Source organism: Lissotriton vulgaris, chromosome 3_1 (assembly GCF_964263255.1).
Source record: "Lissotriton vulgaris chromosome 3_1, aLisVul1.2, whole genome shotgun sequence".
In the NCBI taxonomy this organism is placed as follows: domain Eukaryota; kingdom Metazoa; phylum Chordata; class Amphibia; order Caudata; family Salamandridae; genus Lissotriton; species Lissotriton vulgaris.
The window spans coordinates 590,710,155-590,732,765 of NC_141689.1; the positions used below are offsets into that span (position 1 = coordinate 590,710,155).

The 22,611-nt window shown below is 48.2% G+C and overlaps 1 protein-coding gene across 2 annotated transcripts in view; it reads left to right on the forward strand.

Annotated features, from left to right (window-relative positions):
• Window positions 1-22,611, forward strand: part of RASA1 (RAS p21 protein activator 1) — a 926,777-nt gene that overhangs the window by 277,412 nt on the left and 626,754 nt on the right. For both annotated transcript variants that reach the window (XM_086960862.1, XM_086960861.1), the window contains exon 13: window positions 4,767-4,844. In XM_086960862.1, the coding sequence (XP_086816988.1) occupies window positions 4,767-4,844 (78 nt within the window). The remainder of the gene's footprint in view (window positions 1-4,766; window positions 4,845-22,611) is intronic.

The window sequence follows — 22,611 nt, forward strand, 5'->3', positions numbered from 1 at the left end:
CCACAGTATGTAGAGAGAAAGCAAGTACGTAGCGCCACCCTAGAGGCACCTCCGGCCCACAGGAACCTACCCAGCACCGAGTTGACACTACGGAACCATCGCGGGTCGATTCTGTGTGGATGATTCTGCAGTTGGTAGAGGAGGCGAGGCAGGGCCACCATTTTGAAAATGGCCGACCGACCATTGATATTAAGGGGCATACGCGTCCAGGCCTTAATGTCCATCTGGACCCTGTCCCACACCGGCTGGATATTTCGATCCCACGCCACCGTGGCCGAGGCCGAGAGAAAGACACCCAAGTATTTCATGCCATCTACCGCCACCTGAAGGGACGCAGCCCACGGGTAGCGCACTGAGTCACTCCCCAATACCCACAGAGTTGACTTGCGCGGGTTAAGAAAGAGTCCCGACGACTGACCAAACTCATGCATTATCTCAAGAACGCGAGGGCCCGTACGATGCAGATCGGTCATAAAGAAGAGCACGTCGTCGGCATATAGAGCTATACGGTCCGAGTGGTCCGCCCCCCACACAAAGCCCCGATAGAGCGCGTCCTAGCGCACTCGGGCGGCCATGGGTTCCATAGCCAACGCGAAAAGGTACGGGGAGAGGGGGCATCCCATGTGGTTTAGATTTTATTTTTTTCTTCACAACGAATTTTATTAAGTGATTAAGCAGCATAAGACACGTGGCTCCCCACAGTCAGGAGATCACCACCAAGCATCATGACACATTTACATCACCAGTATTCGGTTCAATCAATGAAAGGAGAAGCAGGTCTTAAGAATAAAAACAAACAAACCCCCCTCCCCTCTCCCGCCACCCATCCACCCACACCTCCAACCAACCCGCTACCCACCCCTTATCCCTCCCTAACCCCCTGCACGTGAGAGTAGCAAGTATTGTACATTTTGGTTATAGTGTGTTCGGCATGACACAGTTCTTTAGGCCTATGCGACATCCTCCTCCTACAGTTCTTCCTCAAGTTCCACTGGGGGATCCAGTTCCAACCCCCTATAATCCGCCCACCGCTTCCAGATCTTAAAGTGTTTACGGGGGCATCCTCTCGCTTCAAACACCGGGCGTTCCAATCCCATAAAATAATCCAATCCAGCCTTCCATGCACACAGGGGGGGGGGGGCTCGTACTCCCTTCCATGCCCGGGCTAGGTCCCTTTTGGCCACAACCAGACCCAATAACAATAAGTGGCGTTTTTATATGTTCCCACCGACACCCTCCAGTACATGAAGCAACCCTAGCCGAGGGGTGCGGGGAAGATCCCAGCCCAGTACCTCCGACAGGCAACTCCATACGCCCCTCCAGAAACCAGTCAATCTAGCACACAAGCATACAGTATGTAGCAGCGTACCCGTTGCAGCCCCACAGCGCAAACACTCCGGGGACCCAATCAATCCCGCCTTCCACAGCCGCTCGCGGGTGTAATAGGCTCTGTGCAGATACTTAAATTGAATGAGCCGAAGCCGCATCGCAATAGCAGTCCCTCGCGGGGACTCCAGGGCTTCCCTCCAATCATCCTCATCAAGGGGACCGACATCTGCCTCCCAGGTCTCCCTGAGGGGAAGTAGGGTGGATGAGCAGTGAGTGACCAGTGTCTGATAAATTCGAGAGACTTTCTTGTCACCAAGGTCCCCCATAAAGATCTTAGCTTCTATCGGGCTAAATTCCGGAAGCGACTCCATGTCAGCGATGCTGGGCGCGAACTCATGGCGAAGTTGTAGGTATCGAAAAAACTGGGTCCATGGCATGTGGAACTCAGTGCTGAGCTCTTGGAACGATTTGAGTGTGACCCCGGTTAGGACATGACCCAACGCCGAGATCCCAATTGCGTCCCAGCTATCAAACCCCGCAAGGGAGGCCAGTTCGGGGAGCAACCCGTTGTTCCACAACGGGGTCTCTGCCGTCAGTTTAGCCCACCAGCCCATGCGACGCAGCGCTTGTCGCCACACCACAAAAACAATTCTCGTGACACACGGCAATGTCCGCCGCAGCCTAGCAGAGTATAGGATCATGTGTAGTGCGTTGTCCCCCATCAGCGAACGCTCCAGGGCATACGCCGGGTCGCCTCTGTCTCCATACCACCACTCATTAAGCACCAATAATTGGGAGGCTTGATAATAGGATAATAAGTCCGATGTGGCAAGACCACCACAGTATGTGGACAGGAAGCGTGTCCGCAGCGCCACCCTGACTGCCCCTTCGGCCCATAGGAATCGGTTCAAGACTGAGTTGACCTGTTGAAACCACCGGGGACTAATTAGGTGGGGATAGCTTTGCAATTGGTATAGCAGACGTGGGAGCGCAACCATTTTGAATATTGCGGACCTACCAAAAATTGTTAGGGGCATCCGAGACCACGTTTTCACGTCCGTTTGAACCCTCTCCCAAACTGGTACTATATTACGCTCCCAGGCAATGTCCACTGACTCCGAGAGAAATACCCCTAAATACTTCAAACCTCCGGTCGCGACCTGCAGTCCCGACACCCAGGGGTCCTCCACAACACCGCCTCCCAACACCCACAGAGTGGACTTGCGTGGGTTCAGACAAAGGCCGAAAATCCGCATGATTTCCAACACTAGGGGCCCGGAGCGACGCAGATCCATGAGAAAGAATAGGACGTCGTCAGCATATAATGCAATTCTGTCCGTGAGGTTTCCGCTCCACACAAAGATGTGGTTTAGATTTTGACAAGGTTAGAAGGGAGAGGGTTTTGGTCTGTGAGGTCGGCTTTAGTTTAGCAATGATATTAAAGACTTCGAGCTCAGTAATAGCATGGAAATGATGCCAGGAGGCATTATTTCTCAGCTGTTGAGTTGGAAAGGGTGTCATTGGGAGTCTTTGAAACGGGTAGGTGAGTGGGTTGATTAGGTGGTGGCGTAGTAGACAAGGAAGGTATGTCTATGGCAACAGCATATTGGTGGATGGGCGGGACTTGAGTTAGATGGGAGGATTGATCTATTTTGGCGATTTTGTCTGAGAGGAAGTTCGCAATTTCCACACATCTCTGTTGAAACCATCAGCTCTGGAGGGGCAGAAGATGTTTGTTTTCTAACCATGTTAAACAATTCTTTGGGCCTATTTTTGGCACGGTCCAGTTGAGCTCGAAAGAGGGTTGCCTTTTCTTTGAAAATGTGCTTCTTCAGTTGATCTTGCAGATCCGGGGAGGGCGAGATGAGAGGGAGAGTGGTGTTGTCTCCATGTTCTTTCTGCCAGTCTGAGTGAACGTGTTTCGTTATTGAGATCAGGATAGAACTAAGATTTGGATGGAATTTTTCTTTGTTGCTTTCTTTGTGGCCTTAATTTTGTACTTTCCAAGTGTATTCAGAGAATACCATGATTTTGTGTCATACTGAATTTCTCCTTTGTTGCGTACTGCTCGGAGGATCCTGTCATAATCCAGGAAATTGTGGAATCTCGCTGTTATGGGTTGAGGTGAATCTCCTGGGAGTGGCCTGCCACCCAAGGTTTGTTTGCCCTTTTTTTCACAAAGCAGGCGAATAATTGATCAGAAGGGAGAGTGTCTTTCAGACATTTTGTCAAGAACGTACCCATATTGACACCCTCAACCCCCTCTGAAAAGCCAACAAAGCGAAAATTATTTCTTCTTGCACTATTTTAAGCTTTTCAAGGGGCCACACCACATCCTTGTTAGGGGCCCTAAGCCCCCCTAGACCTTTTTTAAGGTATGAGATAATGTTCTCCACCTCAGAGAGCCTGTTCCCTGCCACAGTCACCTTCTCAGAGATATTACATAAGTCTTGGTGCAAAAGGGAGACCACTGAGCGTAGCAATTCTGATAGCCCTGTTGCTTTATGCATGAAGATAGAGACTGCATTTGTACATAGTGCGAAAGAGACCTTGTACATGATAGTCAGGGCATTGTGATAATGTTGCGCGGAACTGGATGTGTAAACAAGTTTAGATTCAGATAAACTAATCCAACATTGTCGCTCAAGCAATATGTGCAAAAGGTTACTGCTGTAAAATAGGACAAAGTAAGAAAGGAGCTGCTTCGCTCCATGGGCCTAACCCGGAAACATAGCACTATCTTCCACTCCGTCAATTCATGGGATGACTGGATCGCCTGTAGTAGATAGTGTTATCGGGCATAGTATGTGGGTCCTTCGAGAGAGTCACAACCTTGGTTTAGCCATCTATCCCTGTCTAGGGTGTTGAGTCTTTGTCTATGGCCATCACTCTGGCTGACTTATAGACTTACCAGTGATATAAGAAGGCCGGCTGAGAGTCAACAAGCGGGTATCTGAGGGTGGGGTTCAATACCCAAGACACACTCCCCTCTCCTTCATCCACTGCACCAGCCACGTCCAGGAAGAGGCGCCGCAAGTCTTGGCTTTGCGAAGAAAGGATGTACCTTTCATCAGCTAACCTTGCTTTAAGAAGTAAAAACTAATACTATACAACTGGTGGTGATAGGCCGTCAACACAAGGAGGCTATCTGCATGTTGTAAGAGTTATTGCAGTGCCTTGTCTGTCCTTAAAAAAGCTTAAAATCTTGCCTACCTGGACTATGAACTTTTGTGAAAAGTTGAATTTCTTGTTTGAGTGACTGCTCCTGGAAGACTACTCTGTTGCATGTATCTTAGCATTTCTTTCCAGTGTTAATAATAACATGCAGACAAACCATGCTCCTATAAAAAGCTGTTGATACTTTAATGCTGTAATTTTTAATATTGTCTTTATCATTTTAAAGAGAAGAAATAATACTTCATTGTTTCTTAATTTAGGATTGGATGAAAAGTTTACAGACGTTTTGTAATTTACGGAAGACCGCTCAAGCAGCATCTAGCAAGCGTCTTCGGCAGGTAAAAAATTGTGCACTATCTTTTTCTCTTTTCTTACTAGCTATTCTGTTTAATAATAATACGAATATGCAAGTTTGTAGAGCGCCTGGTTACACTAGGCTAGTGTGTCCCCACGCTGAGGTATCGTCCACCAAGAGGCTGGCTGCCAACGCCCTCCCCACCCCCCGTTTCAAAACCTTGCCACTCATAAGCTATTCAGTGAGGCCTGGGGAGGAGTTTAAGTGGGGAAAAGGAAGGTTTTGAAGTTTTTGCGGAAAACCGTCTCTGAGGCCTCCTGCCGAAGGTACCCTGGGAGTTTGTTCCACTGTTGAGCCGCCAGAAAATAGAAGGAACGGCCGCCCATTCTAGCCCTCCTGATAGCGGGAATCTTGACCTGCCCCATTCCGCAGGATCTCAGTTGGCGTGAAGGGGTATACGCGGTCAGAAGGTTATGTAGATAAGTGGGCCCCTTCCTGTGTAGAATCCTATGGCTTACACATAGAGCCTTGAACAGGATTCGCTCCTTAATTGGCAGCCAGTGCAGGCAGCCAGGGCCCTTCTGGAGGAGGCTCTCTTGGGTAGCATCGGAACCATGCGGGCCGCTGTGTTTTGGATATGCTGCAGCCTCTGTATGCAGTTTACATTAGCATCCAGGTAAAGGACATTTCCATATTCCAGCCTAGAGGTTACCAAAGCATTGGCAATGGTTTTCCTCACTGTAGTGGGCAGCAGGTCCAGTGTCTTACGGAGAGCACGCAAGACTCCAAAACATGTGCCTGCCACCCGCCTTGTATGGTGCTCGAACGAGAACTTGGGGTCAAGCCACACCCATAGGTTCTTGACCTGTTCACTAGGCTCAGGGGTCGGGCCACCACTTTGTGGCCACCAAGCTGATGTCCAGACAGAGGGAGCTTTACCAACCACCAACACCTCCGTCTTGCTTCCGTTCAGTTTGAGGCAGTTGTTGGCCATCCATACTGCTAGTTCCTGCATGCATGAGTTGAAGTTGCAGGCTGCCCTATTGTCTTCCTGCGCAAGGGATACAACCAATTCCGTGTCATCGGCGTGCGACATGACTTTGACGCCAAACTTCCCGGCAATCTCTGCCACCGGAGTGACATAAAGATTGAATAGCGTTGGACTCAGGGTAGATCCTTGGGGCACCCCCTGTTTCAGCCCGATGCTCTTCGACAAATAGGGTCCCTGAGCTACCTGAAAACTGCGGTCACGCAGGAAAGATTCCATCCATTCCAGAGCTTTGCCACCCACTCCTCCCCTTCTTAGACATTGTACCAACGTATAATGTGCCACCGTGTCGAAGGCGGCACTCAGATATAATAAAATTAAGGACGCAGTCTGTCCCTCATCAACGTGCTTTCTAATAGTCTCGGTGGAAAGGAGCTGGGCTGATATGATAGAGTACAGTGCTCGGAAACCGGACTGGGTGGGATGAAGAAGGCCATGTTTGTAAATATGAGCCATTAACTGGTTGTTCACTACTTTCTCTGCAATTTTTGAGAGATATGGAAGTAAGGAGATCGGCCGATTTTGCTTGCCTTTTGGACGCTTTGGCTGCCCAGGGTGCGCAGCTATCTAGTGCCTCCCTAATAGGCCTGTCTGAGGCTTTGCAGGCCGAGTCAATCTCCTCTCCGCCTGGGGGTCCACCCTGAAGGAGTGCTTTGTTGAAGTTCCCTTGTGAGAAACTCGCCCATCTCCTGTGTTTTGTCCTATGTTCTGCTGTCTTTTGAACTTTTAGAGCCTCCATCTGCGCCTTAAAAGGATCAGAAAGTGATCCGACCAGGGAACCGGATGCGGCTGCTCCATCTCTATCGCGTCCCAGTTTGCAAAGATTGGATCGAGTAAGTGGCCTAGTAAATGAGTGGGAAGGTCTGATTTGAGTGTCATCTGAAATGCTGCCAGTTCTTGGCAGATCTCTTGGACCTCGGCCTCGGCCACATCATCGAAGTGTAGGTTCAGGTCGCCTAATAAAAGCAGTTTCGTATATCTCATTGCTGGCTGGACCAGATGCTCAATCAGGCTGGGAGCAAACTGTGTGGGAGATCCAGGTGGTCTATACACCAGAAGCCCTTTTATGATGTCGTTTTTAGATACCGTTATGGTAAAGAACCCTGCTTCGCTGTCCGTGATGTTAGCGGGCTCAAGGGTGCACTGTATAGTGTGCCTATGAATTATTGCAATACCCCGCCTCTCCCAATGGATCTATCCACCCTCGCTATGCCATAATCATTGGGGAGGGCTTCCAGGATGTCGGGGGCTGCATCCTCGTTTAGCCATGTTTCTGTGAGGAACAGGACATCAATCAGTTCATCAGTTAGTAGGTCATAGATGTCCCGTCTGTGCTTCCGAATGGACCGACAGTTGATCATAGCTCTGCTCAGACTCTCTTGGCTCTAACTGTGGGCTAAACGTAAAGGAGCAGTATTGCATTTCCTGCTGTTACTGTCCGTCCTTAAACTGTGCCTGCACTCCTTTCCCATCCTGGCGGCGATTGTATAAAGCTGCTGAGAGCTGTAGCGCACATCTGACTGATCCGGCAGGGGTTCTGGCCCCTGGCCCCGGTGGGGCGCGGACAGGCCCAGACGGGCTTGCCTTTGGCGCGCCATCGGCGCGCCCACCCGCTGCCTGTACGCTGTGGGATGTGCTTTAAATAGGGAACTTCCCTATCCCACTAGAGATCTGACTGCCGCTCTGCCCTGGGACCCCAGAAGTGCTCCGCCCCTCTTCCCAGCCCTCCGTAGAATCGGCACAAAATCGCCGCGACAGACCAGGTCGTGGAGGGACTGACACTCAGGGTCAACACGGCCGCAGAAGGTAACTGGCTTCACATACAGCCCCCTGCAGATTAGTGCCAGAGTAACAGTGCAGATACAAAAAGTTAAAAACGCCTACACATTTAAAAACCGCTTCAATGCGGTAAAAGGGTCAGAATTAGATGTGTGTAGAGAGCGTTTACTTTTACCAGCTTCGTGTGATACCACCCATGCAGGTTTAATAGGAAATTATTTTGATTAGATAAGCTTGGCACTAATGATATGAGCCTGGATAAACTTTTGGTAAAATCCACTATTAACCTTGTAAGTACTCTTCTTGGATGTCATGGAGTAAAAAATTATTTGATTAATCTTGATGATTTCAAAAGCAGTTACTGGCCCCGTGGAAATGACAACCCAGCAGGCTCACATCAGGTTCGATGTATTTCTCCTGGAGATGCCACCTGATGAAAACGGCTGGAATCTACAGGGGAACTACAGGTAGTGTGACAAATGACCCGGAGAAGCAGGTCAGGGATTACAGATTCAACCCCCCCCTATTTCCCCTCCCAAGAATTCCTCCTACCTCAGCATACCCTTAGGGTCCCACACATAGCTCGACCTCCCTAAAGTTACAAATATTCTTGAATTTGCCAACTATACATGGGGGGTCAGAATTACCAGGTACAGGAAAGGCACTCCGAAAGAGGCTAAGACCTTCAAGTTTTTGGGCAACTTATATCTGCGATTCTGAATTTGCATCTACTCATTTTCTGTGTAAACCTCCTCTGTACTGTGTAAGTGTGGGTGAAATGATTTGTAGAGCCTGCTTTTGTACTGTGGTTGTGAAGCAAGCATTAATCGTATAAAAGTTAATTCACATGAAATGCTTTGTAGGACATTTGGGTCTTGCTTCTTGCTACTTAAAATCTTGGCTATCAAAGTGTTATCTTGCATTTTGGAGACAGTGGATAACCGCACAAGGTTAAGGGCCTTGTCCTGGTCCAATATACTCTATGGCAGTGTGACTATATTTGTGTAGTGATATTCTATGACTCTGTGTAGTGATATTTTATATCTGGAATTTGTGTTCCTGTGACATATTCTATAGAACCTGCTTCTCCTGGCTACTTGTACTCTGTATCCTTGTAATCTCAGGTCTTCTTGCTCTGTTTTCTATCATTTATATTATGTTTTTTGTGTTCTTAATCTGGCACTTCTTGACAGGGTGACTCATTGCCAGAGTTTCTGTGATTCTGTGTTCCCTCTTTCACTATTCCAAAGGTAAATCTCTCAGCAAAATGTTGATGTACTGCATCATTAACCCTGCAACCGGTGGGCATGAGCTGCAGAACCAAGATTGTGTTTGGAATTTAGTTCACAGAAATGTGTAGTTAATCCTTATCTGTTGTACATTCACATGCGTGAATCTTTACCAGTCACTAGGCTGACAGTCCCATAATTTTGAAATCTTAATATTAAACGTCATTGCATGCCCGTAGGCAAACTATAGTGTTTCTTTATTAATACAATAATTCACCTTATTGAAAACTTCCCAAATTTCAACCAATGAGGTAAATATGCTGCTAATTAAACACTCCACATATACTAGAGGCGCTATAGGTCAGATTTTGACACTCTTGTGTGAGTAAGGATCGAGTCCAGATGGTGGGAAGAGGGACAGCTGCATGTAAATCTGTGAAAGCCATCAATGCTGGAAAAATGTAATTACAGGTAGGAATTGTTTTCTTCTCTAGCAGTAGCTCCCATAGATTCACATGCTTGGTTGAGATTGTTGTACAGTGCTATACATAACAGCTAGATGTAGGTGAGTAACTCACCTTACTGAAATAAGCATCACAAGACTGCATGTCCAAGTACCAATTCTCTTGTAACATGTCACCTAGTAACTAATGCAGTGCTCGAAAAGGGCCCTCTGCTGTGGGGTGCAACTGTTTCAGCAAAGGTCCTGGTAATTTGCACTCTGACCATCCCTTTGAAAATATACTTGGCTTTGGCGTATCAAAAGGTAATGAAAGCTGAGATCCATCTTGCAGTGCTCTATTTGGATAGTGGGTGCTGTTTTCCAGGTGTACCAAAAGAAGAAAACAGCAAACCAAAAAAGTGTTTGAAAGCCTGAATTCCCTTTTTCTCTCAATATAGAATTTTAGACAACTGTAAACATTTTTTGTTATTGTAGAGACCCCAAATATATTGACATTCCAACTACATTGCCAATGCTACATCTCCCAGGTAAGCTTTACATTTGATTTACCATTACACTTTCTACCATTACATTCTCAATTTCTTTTAATATTAAGTTTACATTGTTGTTTTAAATGCTTTTATTAGGTCAAGTCTAGGCAGCGCTTGCGCTGTCTCTTCGAGTCCTGCTGTATTCACTCTGTGTGCTTACAGCCTTCCCCCTGCTTCTGATTGGCGTTTGCCAGTGTCATTAAAAAATCATTGTCTCTAAGAGGCTAATGCTTGTTGCGTGTCCCACCTTTATTCAAAAGTAAACTTCCAAGGAATATCGCTGCAGGACTTGTATGCTTAAACTTTTGTCATACAATTGTCTTTGTCACTTTTTTTCTGGGCAAAACAAACACTTCAAAGTGTTAATGTTTTGTTGTTTCCATCTCAGCACTGCACCCGTTTCATGAGCGCTGCGCTTTAATCACTTGTTTTGTCGCTTGATTTAGTATTATTTTTAAGCTGACCAATGCAGCTACCTGTGTCAAATTCATGGACACTGCAGCACCCTCCACTTTTATTTGCCCCCTTGGTGATGACTAGGGCCAGTGGCTCCTTCTCGGCCGCCATGACAGAAATGTTCAGTTACGTAAATAACTTAATCAACCCCTATGGTGGAGCCTCTGTCGATTTACTGAGGGATATAAGATGAACGTCAGCAAAATCCATTTGGTTGAAGGAAATCTGAGCTGAAGGGAGAGGGGCACGAGCCGCTGCTTGTGAGTTTCTTTTTTTTAAATTGTGTTCGAGGCATGTGGGCTGCTGAATTCATATCTGTGCATAGATCGCCGCCTAGTGTTGGGTCCGGATGATTGCTCATTGTTGTCCTGGAAGAATCTTCGAAGTATCACGAGATAGGTGGCTCCTCCCCTGGACTACAGTGCGCATGGGCATCGACTCCATCCTCAGATTGTTTTTTTCCGCCATTGGGTTCGGATGTCTATTTGTTAACTCAAGTTCGGAATCGATAATAAACTTTCTCTTTGGCCAAAAGGCCTTTAGTTATTGTCGGTATTGTCTTGCGATCGGTACCAGTACTTGTTCCTGCTCTGTCCCGAGCCGGACATCAAGAGGAGCCGCGTGGCTTTTCGACACTGAAGGCCCGGTCAACGCCAGAGGCCTTAGCGAAGATCCATCATGGAACGGAGCCCGTTTAAGAGATGCCCAATTTGCAACTCCAAGTATCCTCACATCGACGTCCACCCGGTGTGCAACAAGTGCCTGTCTCCGGATCACGATGAAGCCAGCTGTATTGCTTGTTCTCGGTTCCGCTCCAAGAAGACGATTCGCCTTCGACGCGCTGCGCAGATGGAGGCCCAGCAGACGGCACCTGACCCGGTGAACATCTTCGATGCCGAGGAAGATGAGGGAGTCGAGCAGGAAGATCAGGAGAACCTGTCTGATCCAGCTTCGGAGATCGACTCCAGTTACGACGCAGATGTAGAAATGTTCGATACTGAAGACGTCGTCGACGAGGTAGGAGACGACGATGAGGCCTTCGCGGCCATGGAAGATAGCTCGAGCGAGGAGCTAGGCCCAACCGTTGGTACGGGGGCCGTAACTAAAACACTGGATAAGGCTCAGGTCGAGGGATCGCCACATGGCCTTACCCAAGATCGTACACTTGGTTCTACAGCCCCGCCTCAAGACCCGGCTACGGACATTTATAACGAGCCATCGGTTGACCGATCGAAATCAAGACCGAAAGCATCGGTGTCTACACAACCGAAAGCGCTGGACGCTAAATCAAAACCAAAAGTACGTATCGCTTTGGGCGGTTCGAAGACCTCTGAACCATCGGCACCGACAAAGCAGAAGAGTGTTATCGACCCGGTGAGGTCGCTAAAGGGTGTCGAGCCGAAGACCGGGTCACCGAAGAAACTGGTCAAGGAACTCGACCCGAAGAAGTCTGAGCCGAAGGCCGTCGACACAGACAAAGGACTCGGAACTCAGAAGGTTCTCGATCCTAAGCGTCGAGCCGACAAAGCTCGTAGCAGTACAGGCCTCGAGTCCACACCCAGTGGTGGCTCGAAGGAACCCGTCGAGTCAACACAGCCATCCGCCTCCTTTTCAAAGCAGGTGTTGGATTCGCTGAAACGTATTAAAGAGAAGGCTACTACTGTCGGACCAAAGGCTACTCCGCTCCCGAAGTCGGTCAGTAAACCTCCAAAACCGTCGGCACCCATCCAGTTCACACTACCGCCGAAAGTGGTGCCTAAGGCCTTCGCCCCGAGGACGGCCGTCGGAGCGACCAAGAAGGTGTCCGTGGGGCCGAAACCTACAACTGAGGAGGTGGCCACCAAGCATCGACAGCCTCCGCCTGAAGATCAGTCGAGGCAATTCATCGACGCCGAGACGGGTAGATTTTCTATGTTCAAACGAAAGATCACCCCTGAACAGCCTATGGAATCATATAGAATTCCATTGAAGAAAAAGAGGGATTCTGCTACTTCACCTCTTCTCTATGAACCTATAGCACCACATGGACAAGACACTGCCCCTATCTCACCCACATACTCAGATGTGGAGGCAGGGGAGGGTGACAATGAGGAGTACAGCTATCCTGTAGACACTGATCCTGAAGATCACGCTGAACCCTGGACAGACGCTGCTGACCCAGGAGATCCACAAACTGCCCCAGACAGTCATGTCTATGCTGTTAAAACCTCGCCTACTGAAGACACGGCTGCGTTTAATGCACTTATTAAAAGGGCAGCAAAAAATCATGATGTCCAGCTCCATGCTGACCCTGTGGACGAGGATTTTTTGTTTGACACCTTCTCAACCTCAGAAAGAACTGTCAAGACTCTGCCAATGCTAAAGGGTGTCCTAAAACATGCTGGGGACATTTTTAAGGAGACCACAAGGGCAAGGGTGATAAACCCCTGAATTGAGAAAAAATGCAAACCGGCACCTGGAGACCCTACGTTTATCAAGGGGCAGTTGCCGTTGGACTCTGGTTGTTTCCAATGCCCGGAAGAGGGCGAACTTGCAAACAACGGGTGATGCTCCTCCCCCTGACAAGGAATCTAAAGTGTTAGAAGCATCAGGGAAAAGGGTGGCAGCTCAAGCGGCCAATATCTGGCGCATCTCCAACACACAGGCACTCTTAGCCAGATATGACAAGGCTCATTATGATACACTTGAAACCCTAATACAACACTTGCCAGATGCATATAAGGAGGCAGCAGAGATGCTAATACAGGAGGGGAAGCTTATATCAAACGCATCTATCAAGTGTGCACTGGACGCAGCAGACACCGCGGCCAGGGCAATTAACACTAGTGTGATGTTACGGCGACATGCCTGGCTTAGAATCTCCGGTTTCAAGCCAGAGATACAAACCACCATACTGAATCAACCTGTTAACCCTGATCACTTATTTGGCCCAGAGGTGGACACCACCTTAGAAAAAATCAAGAAGGACACTGAGACTGCAAAGTCTATGGGGGCTCTACAGTCGCAGCAGTTCAGGGGTGGTTCCTTTCGTCGCTCCAACAATAGAGGAACTTCCAGAGGCCAGCTGTCCCAGCAGACACAATATAGTAAAGGAGGCCCGCAAACCACCTACACCAAACAAAGTAGGGGTGGCTATCGTGGAAACAGCACCAAGGGCAGAGGTCGTGGTAACAACAGCTCCCGATCCTCCGCCACTAACAGACAGTGACGTCTTGTCACTGCCCCCCCGACCATTCCACACCGGTCGGGGGGAGACCTCAACAGTTCCTGCCGGTCTGGAAATCCATCACCACAGACAGGTGGGTGAGGCAACTTATCCAGTACGGTTATTGTCTGGAGTTAACATCCACTCCACCCAACATACCCCCAAGACACCGTCCTATGTCAACAGAGCATTTGCAATTATTGCAGCAGGAGGTAGTCGTCATGCTGCAAAAAGGAGCCATAGAGCTCGTGCCCGTGGAAAAAAAAGGTACAGGGGTGTACTCGCTGTACTTCTTGATCCCAAAAAAGGACGGGTCCCTCAGACCCATACTGGACTTCAGACCCTTAAACCAGTACATTCTATCAGAACACTTTCACATGCTCACATTACAGCAGGTTCTACCGTTACTCAGTCAGGGAGATTTCCTCGCAACACTAGATCTGAAGGATGCATATTTCCATATACCGCTACACCTGTCACACAGAAAATACCTCAGGTTCACCATTCAGAATCAGCATTATCAGTTCAAGGTCCTCCCTTTCTGAGTGACTACGGCGCCCAGGGTGTTTACCAAGTGCCTGGCGGCAGTGGCTGCACACCTACGGAGACAGAACGTTCACGTCTACCCTTAGCTGGACGACTGGCTTATCCAGGCGAAGTCGGCCCAGCAGTGTGCCGACCACATGTCCCACACCATTCACCTTCTTCATGATCTGGGGTTCTCACTAAATTATCCAAAGTCCCACCTTCAGCCCGCTCACCTACGGCAGTATCTGGGCGCGACAATAGATACTCTGGCAGCCAAAGCACAGCCAAATTCAGTGAGGGTCAACAGCATGCAATTGCTGATACAACAATTCAAACCACAACACTCGCTTCCAGCACGAGTGTTCATGCAGTGGATAGGCATGATGGCCTCCTGCATCTTCATAGTCCCGCACGCGAGACTACACATGCGTCCGCTTCAGGAGTGCTTAGCACGTCAGTGGAATCAGGCTCACGGACAGTTGAAAGACCTAGTGTTGGTGACGGGTCGCGCATACAACTCTCTGCATTGGTGGAATCCACAAAACCTTTGCAGGGCCGACCGTTCCAGGAGCCTGTGCCACAGATTATACTGACGACGGACGCATCTCTCCAGGGATGGGGAGCTCATGTACTCCCCTACACACCGTGCAGGGACTATGGACAGCACAGCAGAAAAAGATGCATATCAACCTTCTGGAACTGATGGCTATCTTCATGGCAATGAAAGCATTCAAAGTACATTTGTGCAACAAGGTAGTGTTGATCCGAACGGACAACATGACGGCCATGTACTACATACAAAAGCAGGGAGGTACACACTCTCCACAGTGGTCTCATCTGGCTCAGAGCATGTGGAAGTGGGCCATTCAGAGGAACATCTTCCTCATGGCAGAACACCTCCCAGGCAAAGACAATCAGATGGCGGACCTGCTCAGCAGGCACAGCCACCAGATGCACGAGTGGGAGATACATCCATCAGTACTCCAACCGTACTTCCAGCAGTGGGGTCATCCAGAGATAGAGCTGTTTGCCACAAGGGAAAACGCAAAATGCCAAAGCTTTGCCGCCGGGTTCCCACACCCACAGTCGCAGGGAAATGCGATATGGATGAACTGGTCAGGCATATTTGCGTACGCTTTTCCCCCAGCACCGCTAATACCGCTAGTGGCACGCAAACTGAAGCAACACTCGATGACTCTCATCCTGGTTGCTCTGACGTGGGCACGCCAACCATGGTACACCACGTTTCTAGAACTCTCCGTGGTACCGCATCAAAGGCTGCACCTCATGCCCAGGCTTTTGATGCAGAGCCATGTCGACATTCAGCATCCAGATCCGCAACAGCTCAACCTGGCGATCTGGCTCCTGATGTCTTAGAATTTGGCTACCTCAACCTGCCTCCTGACTGTATGGATATCATAAGGGAGGCAAGAAAGCCCACCACTAGAGCATGTTATGCGGCAAAATGGAAGCGGTTTGACATTTATTGTGCCAACAACAACATTAATCCGCTAGATGCATCTACTCACAACATCATCTGTTATCTGTTACATCTATACAAATGCAATCTGGCCTATGCTTCAATTTGTATACATTTATCCGCAATAGCAGCTTATCTCCAAAAAGGCAGCATCACTCACTTTTCAGAGTGCCTGCCATCAAAGCTTTTCTGGAGGGACTCAAACGGGTTATTCCTCCCCGACACCCACCAGCACCTGTATGGAACCTGAATGTGGTCCTTACCAGACTGATGGGACCACCTTTTGAGCCTCTACATTCATGCGAGATACAATTCTTTTTTTGAAACCTTTATTGTGCAAATGCAGCAAACAAATACGGGCCCACAACCACCTGGCCGGCCGCGAAACATTTAAAGCACTGTTGCAAACTATACGATGACTCAGTAGCACGTCAATACCAATAAGCAATCGATCAGAGTTACACTGGACCCAATCGTACTACCGAGAGACAGGAGAAATGAAGGTACATTTTTTAAATTTTTTTCAAGGCATTTTAAAAAAAATATATAAACAAGAAGAGCCATAGTCCAGTCAATCCCACTACAGCGCGAGTGTGCAACGATCAGCAGGTGAATCCCATGAGACAAAGGGAAAGTTATAATTGGAGTAGCGGCATTACGAAATACACATCAGGATATTTAAGCACACATTATGTCTTATGCCGGTCAGCGCCCACCTCGCATCAAACCAAACTACAGACCCAAATACAGAAATAAGACGAGAAAAGAAGTTGGAAAGAAGAAAGAATTAAGGCCCATAGAAACGAAAACGGACAAAATAAATCCCCCCCCCCCACCCCCCACCCTGCACGCATGTGCAGAGGCTACGGCCTACCCCCCCCTAGCAGTGTGCCTGTCGCCCATAAAGAGTACCCGAAATATAGAAACAGAGACATAGGAAAGGAAGAAAAGAAGAAGAACTTCGTATAAAGCCGGAGGAGGGCCAAATCTACATATTCCCGGTTTTCCCCGCCATGCATTCAACCTCCACCCCATAAACAAGGATTAATGATATCAAACCTCAATTACAGCATTAAATGGGGAGAGACAGCACGTTTCGCACAGTCAAACGTATCGTAGAAGCGTTCCAACCCGAGTCCCCGCCAGCCAATCAGTCACGGATCATGAAAAGGAATCGCTCAGCCCTGGCCAGATCGTGAAAATCCCCTTAAATATGGCATCCGAGGAGGGCCCGATCCAAACAAAGCAGGAGAACAAAATGGCCACCATCGGTAAAGAAGAGAGAGGTGAAGACAAAATGGACGTCTCCAGTCACCAGTAGAGCCGCAGGCACACAGGATGAGCACCCCCAAATGCATGAGATGGTACCCAGTCCATCGCAGGGAGAAAAAAGCTTGCGAGGCAGCAGGTACAAAGGGGTCTAATGTCTGCAGGAGCGGCGTTTGAAACAACAGTAGCAACCTCGCAGACAGAGTCTCAATCCTCGGCGAAAATGGAAACAATGTAGCACCACTGAAGCTAGCGGGCGGCCGTTCACGGGCACCGTGGCAGCTAGGGACAGTCCGCTTCTCCCTGCACTCACGCGGCAACATGGTATCCCCCTCAGAGACTGACAAAGGTAGTCCAGTACAGCGCTGGGAACTGGCCGGTCTCGACCGCTCCGACATGAGCGCAACATCATCGAGCTGCTCGCCCAGCTCACAGGAGAGTGCACGCCATTCAATCTGTAACTCGGCAAGTGCAGCCAGAATGGCCCCGCAGGTTGGCTCCGGCTGCAGGTACAGTAGCTCCTCAGCCCGAGATGATCCACAGAGTCCAGCACACTATCAGGCAGGGTGGCACAGTCGTGATGCGAGGTAGCACTCTCCGTCCCAGGGGAGGCAGCCGCCATTTCTCCCTCGTCGGGAGATGCACAAAGAGAAGGGGGCGAGATCGGCACTGAAAGGTTGCCGTCCAGGCCGCCGTTGCAGGCATAACACACTGTCACAGAGCGATTCTCAGGGGAGGCCATTGCTGCTCCGTCTCAAGGCGGGGGCGAACTCGGAGGCGGCCCGCAAGTATCGGGCAATCACCAAGATGGGGTCGGCTCAGCTCAGTCCCAGCGCCGCACAGGGGAAGAAACCGCAGCGGGCTCCCACGTCTCCAATGCGAGCAGACCGCATGGAGCGAGGCTCTGGGGTGCTGTGAGCAGGATCTCGTCCGACTCCTCCTGTGACGGCGGCGCGGAACAGAGCACCAGGTCTCCTCGGGCTCAGCAGACTGTTGCCGATCCAGCGGCTTCCGGCGGCGAAGAACGACACGGGTCCCGGAGCCAGGGCTATGGAGGCCACCCAACAACTCCGACGATATCTCCTGCAATCCGGCAGGCAGAGACCTCGGAGGAACACGGACAATGTCAGCGCGATTATATCATCGTCCCGCTGCGGCTCAAACACAGGAAAGAAGGCAGGATGTCGGTGCGGGATGCACAGGCTTGCGGAGCCGGGAATCTAAACGTCCGTTCAGGTCGCCATCTTGGCTCCTCCTCTCGAGATACAATTCTTGATGTGGAAAGGGGCTTTCCTAATAGCAATCACATCGCTACGACGAGTTAGTGAACTTAGGGCACTAATTATCCAGGAGCCATTCATACAGATTCACTCCAACAGGGTGGTACTACGCACTAACCCTAAGTTACTGCCTAAAGTGGTTTCACAGTTCCATATGAATCAAACTATAGAACTGCCAGTGTTCTTCCAGAATCCAGATTCAGTGGCAGAGAAAATGCTCCACACACTAGATGTCAAGAGAGCTCTAATGTACTACATAGATAGGACAAAAGATTTTAGAAAGACAAAATAAGTTTGTTGCCCTTTCACCACAACACAAAGGCAACCCCATTTCAAAAGCAGGTATAGCCAGGTAGATCGTTAAGTGCATACAGATTTGCTATCAAAAGGCTAAGCGCACATTAACGGTTCCCCCAAGAGCTCACTCAACACGTAAGTTGGGGGCATCCATGGCTTTCCTTGGAAACATTCCTTTAGAGGAAATCTGTAGAGCAGCCACATGGTCTACCTTACACACTACAAAACACTACTGCGTAGATGTGCACTCCAAACAGCAGGCAGCTGTAGGGCAGGCTGTTCTAAAAACACTTTTTCATACTGCTGCAGCTGGCACGGGCAGCCGCCGCTAATAGAGAGACTGCTATATATTCTATGCACAGATATGAATTCAGCAGCCCACATGCCTCGAACCGAATATGCTACTTACCAGTATGCATCTGTTCTTGGCATGTAGGGCTGCTGACATTCATATCGCCCGCCCTCCTCCCCGGCGCCTGTAGCGGCTGCAGCCCTCAGAATTACTCTTAGCATGGTCATCACTTACTGTACTACACTCCATATCTGCCACAATGGCGAAAAACAATCTGAGGATGGAGAGGATGCCCATGCGCACTGTAGTCCAGGGGAGGAGCCACCTATCTCGTGATACTTCGAAGACTCTTCCAGGACAACAATGTGCAATCATCTGGACCCAACACTAGGCAGCGATCTATGCACAGATATGAATGTCAGCAGCCCTACATGCCAAGAACAGATGCATACTGGTAAGTAGCATATTCGTTTCGAAACCTCTTTGATTGAGGTTGTAGTGTGATGTTCGGGGATTGTAAAATTAGGTTTATTTCCCGACAATGAATGTGTTTGTGTCTGAAACCATGTGGTCCCTTTAGTGACCCTCTTAGTGGTTGCCTCTGAGGTGCTTGTCTCTACATTCTCTTAGTTGGTCTGGCACTGGTGTCAGTAACAATGCCTCGGGTGCCCCGCCTGCCTTTTTCTTTAATGGATATTTTACTTTGACAGGTATCAGTCTCATGGTGTCCACTGTACCTCTACATGCTCATTTGTTTCAAGCTTCTGTCACTTTCTCCCCAGTTGGCTCTTATCATTGTTGGTAATCTTCTTTTAATGATTTTGTATTTTCCACTGTTTCTCTACGGTGTCATTGACACTGTCATTCTGGATGTCTTTCTCTGAAGTTAGTGTGCCTGTAATTTTTGGTAGCTGTAATAGTGTCACTTTGGTGTTTGTTTCTGGCGACGGTGCTACTGTACTTCTTTGGGTCGTAGCTGCTGTTTCTCATTGCTACTCACTGTGCACACTTAGTTGTCCCTCTGTCTGTCAAGCTGCACCTCCCACTTTCTCTTATGGTGTCCCTCTGTCTTCTCGCTTTAGTTTTTCAGCAGGTGTTGTTTTGCAATTAAAGGAAGAGCTCCAAATTTGCTTTTGCACATTTTCCAAGTAACTTTAAGGTTTAAAATAAGGTATCAGCAGTATATTTCCATTTTGTGAATTTTAAATCGGTTTTGAGGTGTTTTATTTGCTGATTTTTTTAAAAGTGTTTAATCAATGTGTTGGTTAGTTTTTAAAGCGTTGGAGTTGTGGATATTTAATAGCTCATGCTTTAACGTGCCACTGTTGTATCTTATGTCACTAACACTCTTTTTTTGTCCTTATCTTGTATAAAAACACTTCCAGATAATACAAGTTCAGACTACCAGTTGTAACACAAAAACAACTTTAAATAAGTACTTCTCAATGCAGTACTATAATGTGCCCATTAGTGCCAACGCTTTATTGTTCAAGAAATACCATTTATTAAATTGTGAAGATATTTTATCCTATTTTCATTAAATTGCCTGAAACTATTTTCATTAAATAGCCTGGAAGCCCAACCTTCGGTGTCTGGCCGTTCAACAGTGGCACGTGAAGTAACAATAGATGTTATAGCCCCCAGGATAATGTGCTGCATGGCCAAATGCTTAGAAAGTCCCAAAGGAAAGACCTATTGGCTATGCCAATGCTTGCTAAAATTGATTTAGGTTAATTGAAAATGTATTTGTTTTATGTTTTTAATTTTGAAATATTTTTAATTTTATTTTGTTAGTGTGTGTGTGTGTATATATATATATGTATATGTGTGTATATATATATATATATGTATATATATATGTATATATATATGTATATGTTTAAATATTTATAATGAATACTTTTAACAGCAGAGTCCCCACCTTCTAAATGTTCCCCAAGCATTAGCCAGGATCTGCAAAACTCAAAAACAGTATTCCTGCAAACTGTTAGGTGGCATACAGTTGCCAACCATGCTGACTGACGTTAGTTCCTTTCTCTGCGTGCCTTTAGAGGTGGATCGGAACACTACTTCTTTGTCTATGATGGCATATTCTTAACTTTCTTTCCAAAATCTGATAGTGTGCCAGGGCAATTTCTCCTAAAACAACATGGTTTACACATTGTAGGGACAGTTGCATGTAGATGTCTATGATAGATGTTTGCAAGGTATATCTTTGGGACTTGCATGACTCCAGGACGTGCAGCGACTGCTCCCAGATGAACCTTAAGGCCTGATGTATTCGCATAGCGAAGTACTACTTCACTAAACATGCAAGATTCCATTCTGTGACCGGTCAAGGATGAAAGTAAGGTACCATTTGCGGTTCTGAAGTCCTTTCCTCTGCAGATCTTCAGCATGGTTGAAGTGTTCGGGTAAGTCTAAGAAGAAGTTTAAGAAATCCAAGCAAGAGTCAACCTCTTTCTGCCAGTTTTGGTGTCCAGGTGCTGTAGTGGTCCTAAGGGGAATTGCCTCTGGGTACCTGGTGGCATGATCCACTATCACTAGGATAAACCTTTGCCCAGATGCAGTTTGGGGATCCATTGGTCCAACAATGTCAATCCCTACTCTTTCAAAGGGAACCCCCACCACAGGTAGTGGTATAAAAGGGGCCTTTGTGGTGCCACCTGCTTTACCTCTGGATTGGCAGGTTACACTGGAGCGACAAAACTCCTTGGTGTCTTCAGACATGTGGGGCCAGTAAAAGTGAGGGACAATCCTGTCCCAAGACTTGTTCTGGCCCAGGTGTCCTGTTAAGGGAAATCATGGGCTAGTGTCAAAAGTAAACCCCTGAATGCCAAAGGTATGACCAACCTCCTGGCTGCACCAGGCTTGGGGACTCTACTTTCTGAATACAGGAGCCCTTCATCCCAATAGCTTCTATGGGTGCCACTAGGATTCCCAGCTGCCTCAGCAGCAGCTTGCTGTCTTAGGGGTTCAAGGGAAGCAGATCTGCCCTGGAAGGGCCCCCTGTCCCTAAGAACTCAACTTGATCAGGTTCAGGCTCCTCTGGGACAGGTCCTTCTTCAGGCTTACAATCCGCTTCCTCAGAAGGCTGATCCTCACTCTGAGTCAGGGGGAAAACCTACTGCCCCTTTTCTTGGTAGGCAACTGGTCCATTATTCCAGAATCCAGTGCCTGTCCAGCGTGAGACTTTTTGACCTGTGACCTAGTCACTGCAAGGACATGTGCTGAGATTCCTAACATTTCTGCATGGGTCCTATACTCCACTTCAGACCAGGCTGAAGTCTATAGGTCATTGCCAAGCAAACATTCTACAGGGAGGTCTGCACTGATCACGACCTTCTTAAAGCCAGTTACCCCTCCCCTGGAGATATTAACAACTGCCATACTATGGGTGGTACTGACGTTGCTAGCATTGATCACTTGGTAAGTCTCACCAAGTATGACTTGTCCAGGGTCCACAAAGTCTGGTATCACCATGGTGACACTGGCATCTGTGTCCCTGTAGGCCTCAGCCTTTTTCTCATTTATTAAAAGTGTTTGTCTGTACTTGCCCAGATTAATAGGGCTCACAGAGGACGTCATGTCCATGCCTCCATCATAGATCAAAACAGCTTGAGTTGGTACTCTGACTAGGCCAAAGTCCATCTCAGATCCCAGGGTTAACCCTACTACAACCTTCTGGTGGGGACCACCACTTCTAGCTGTACTTAGGGAACAGTTGCCTTAGGGGCAATGGTGGCTGGAGCTGTCTACTTTTTGGTGCAATCACTAGTCCATTGACTATTAACCTTACAAACTTTGCACCTTGGTATTCTTTGGCCTTCTTTCTTCTTAGATTGAGGACCCCCACCATTAGAAGCTTTTTCGGTACCTTGTGAAGGCTTCTGGTCTTTACCTTTCCCCCCACCCTTTTGGTCTTGCTTCTTTTGGTCACCACCTTGGTTCTGT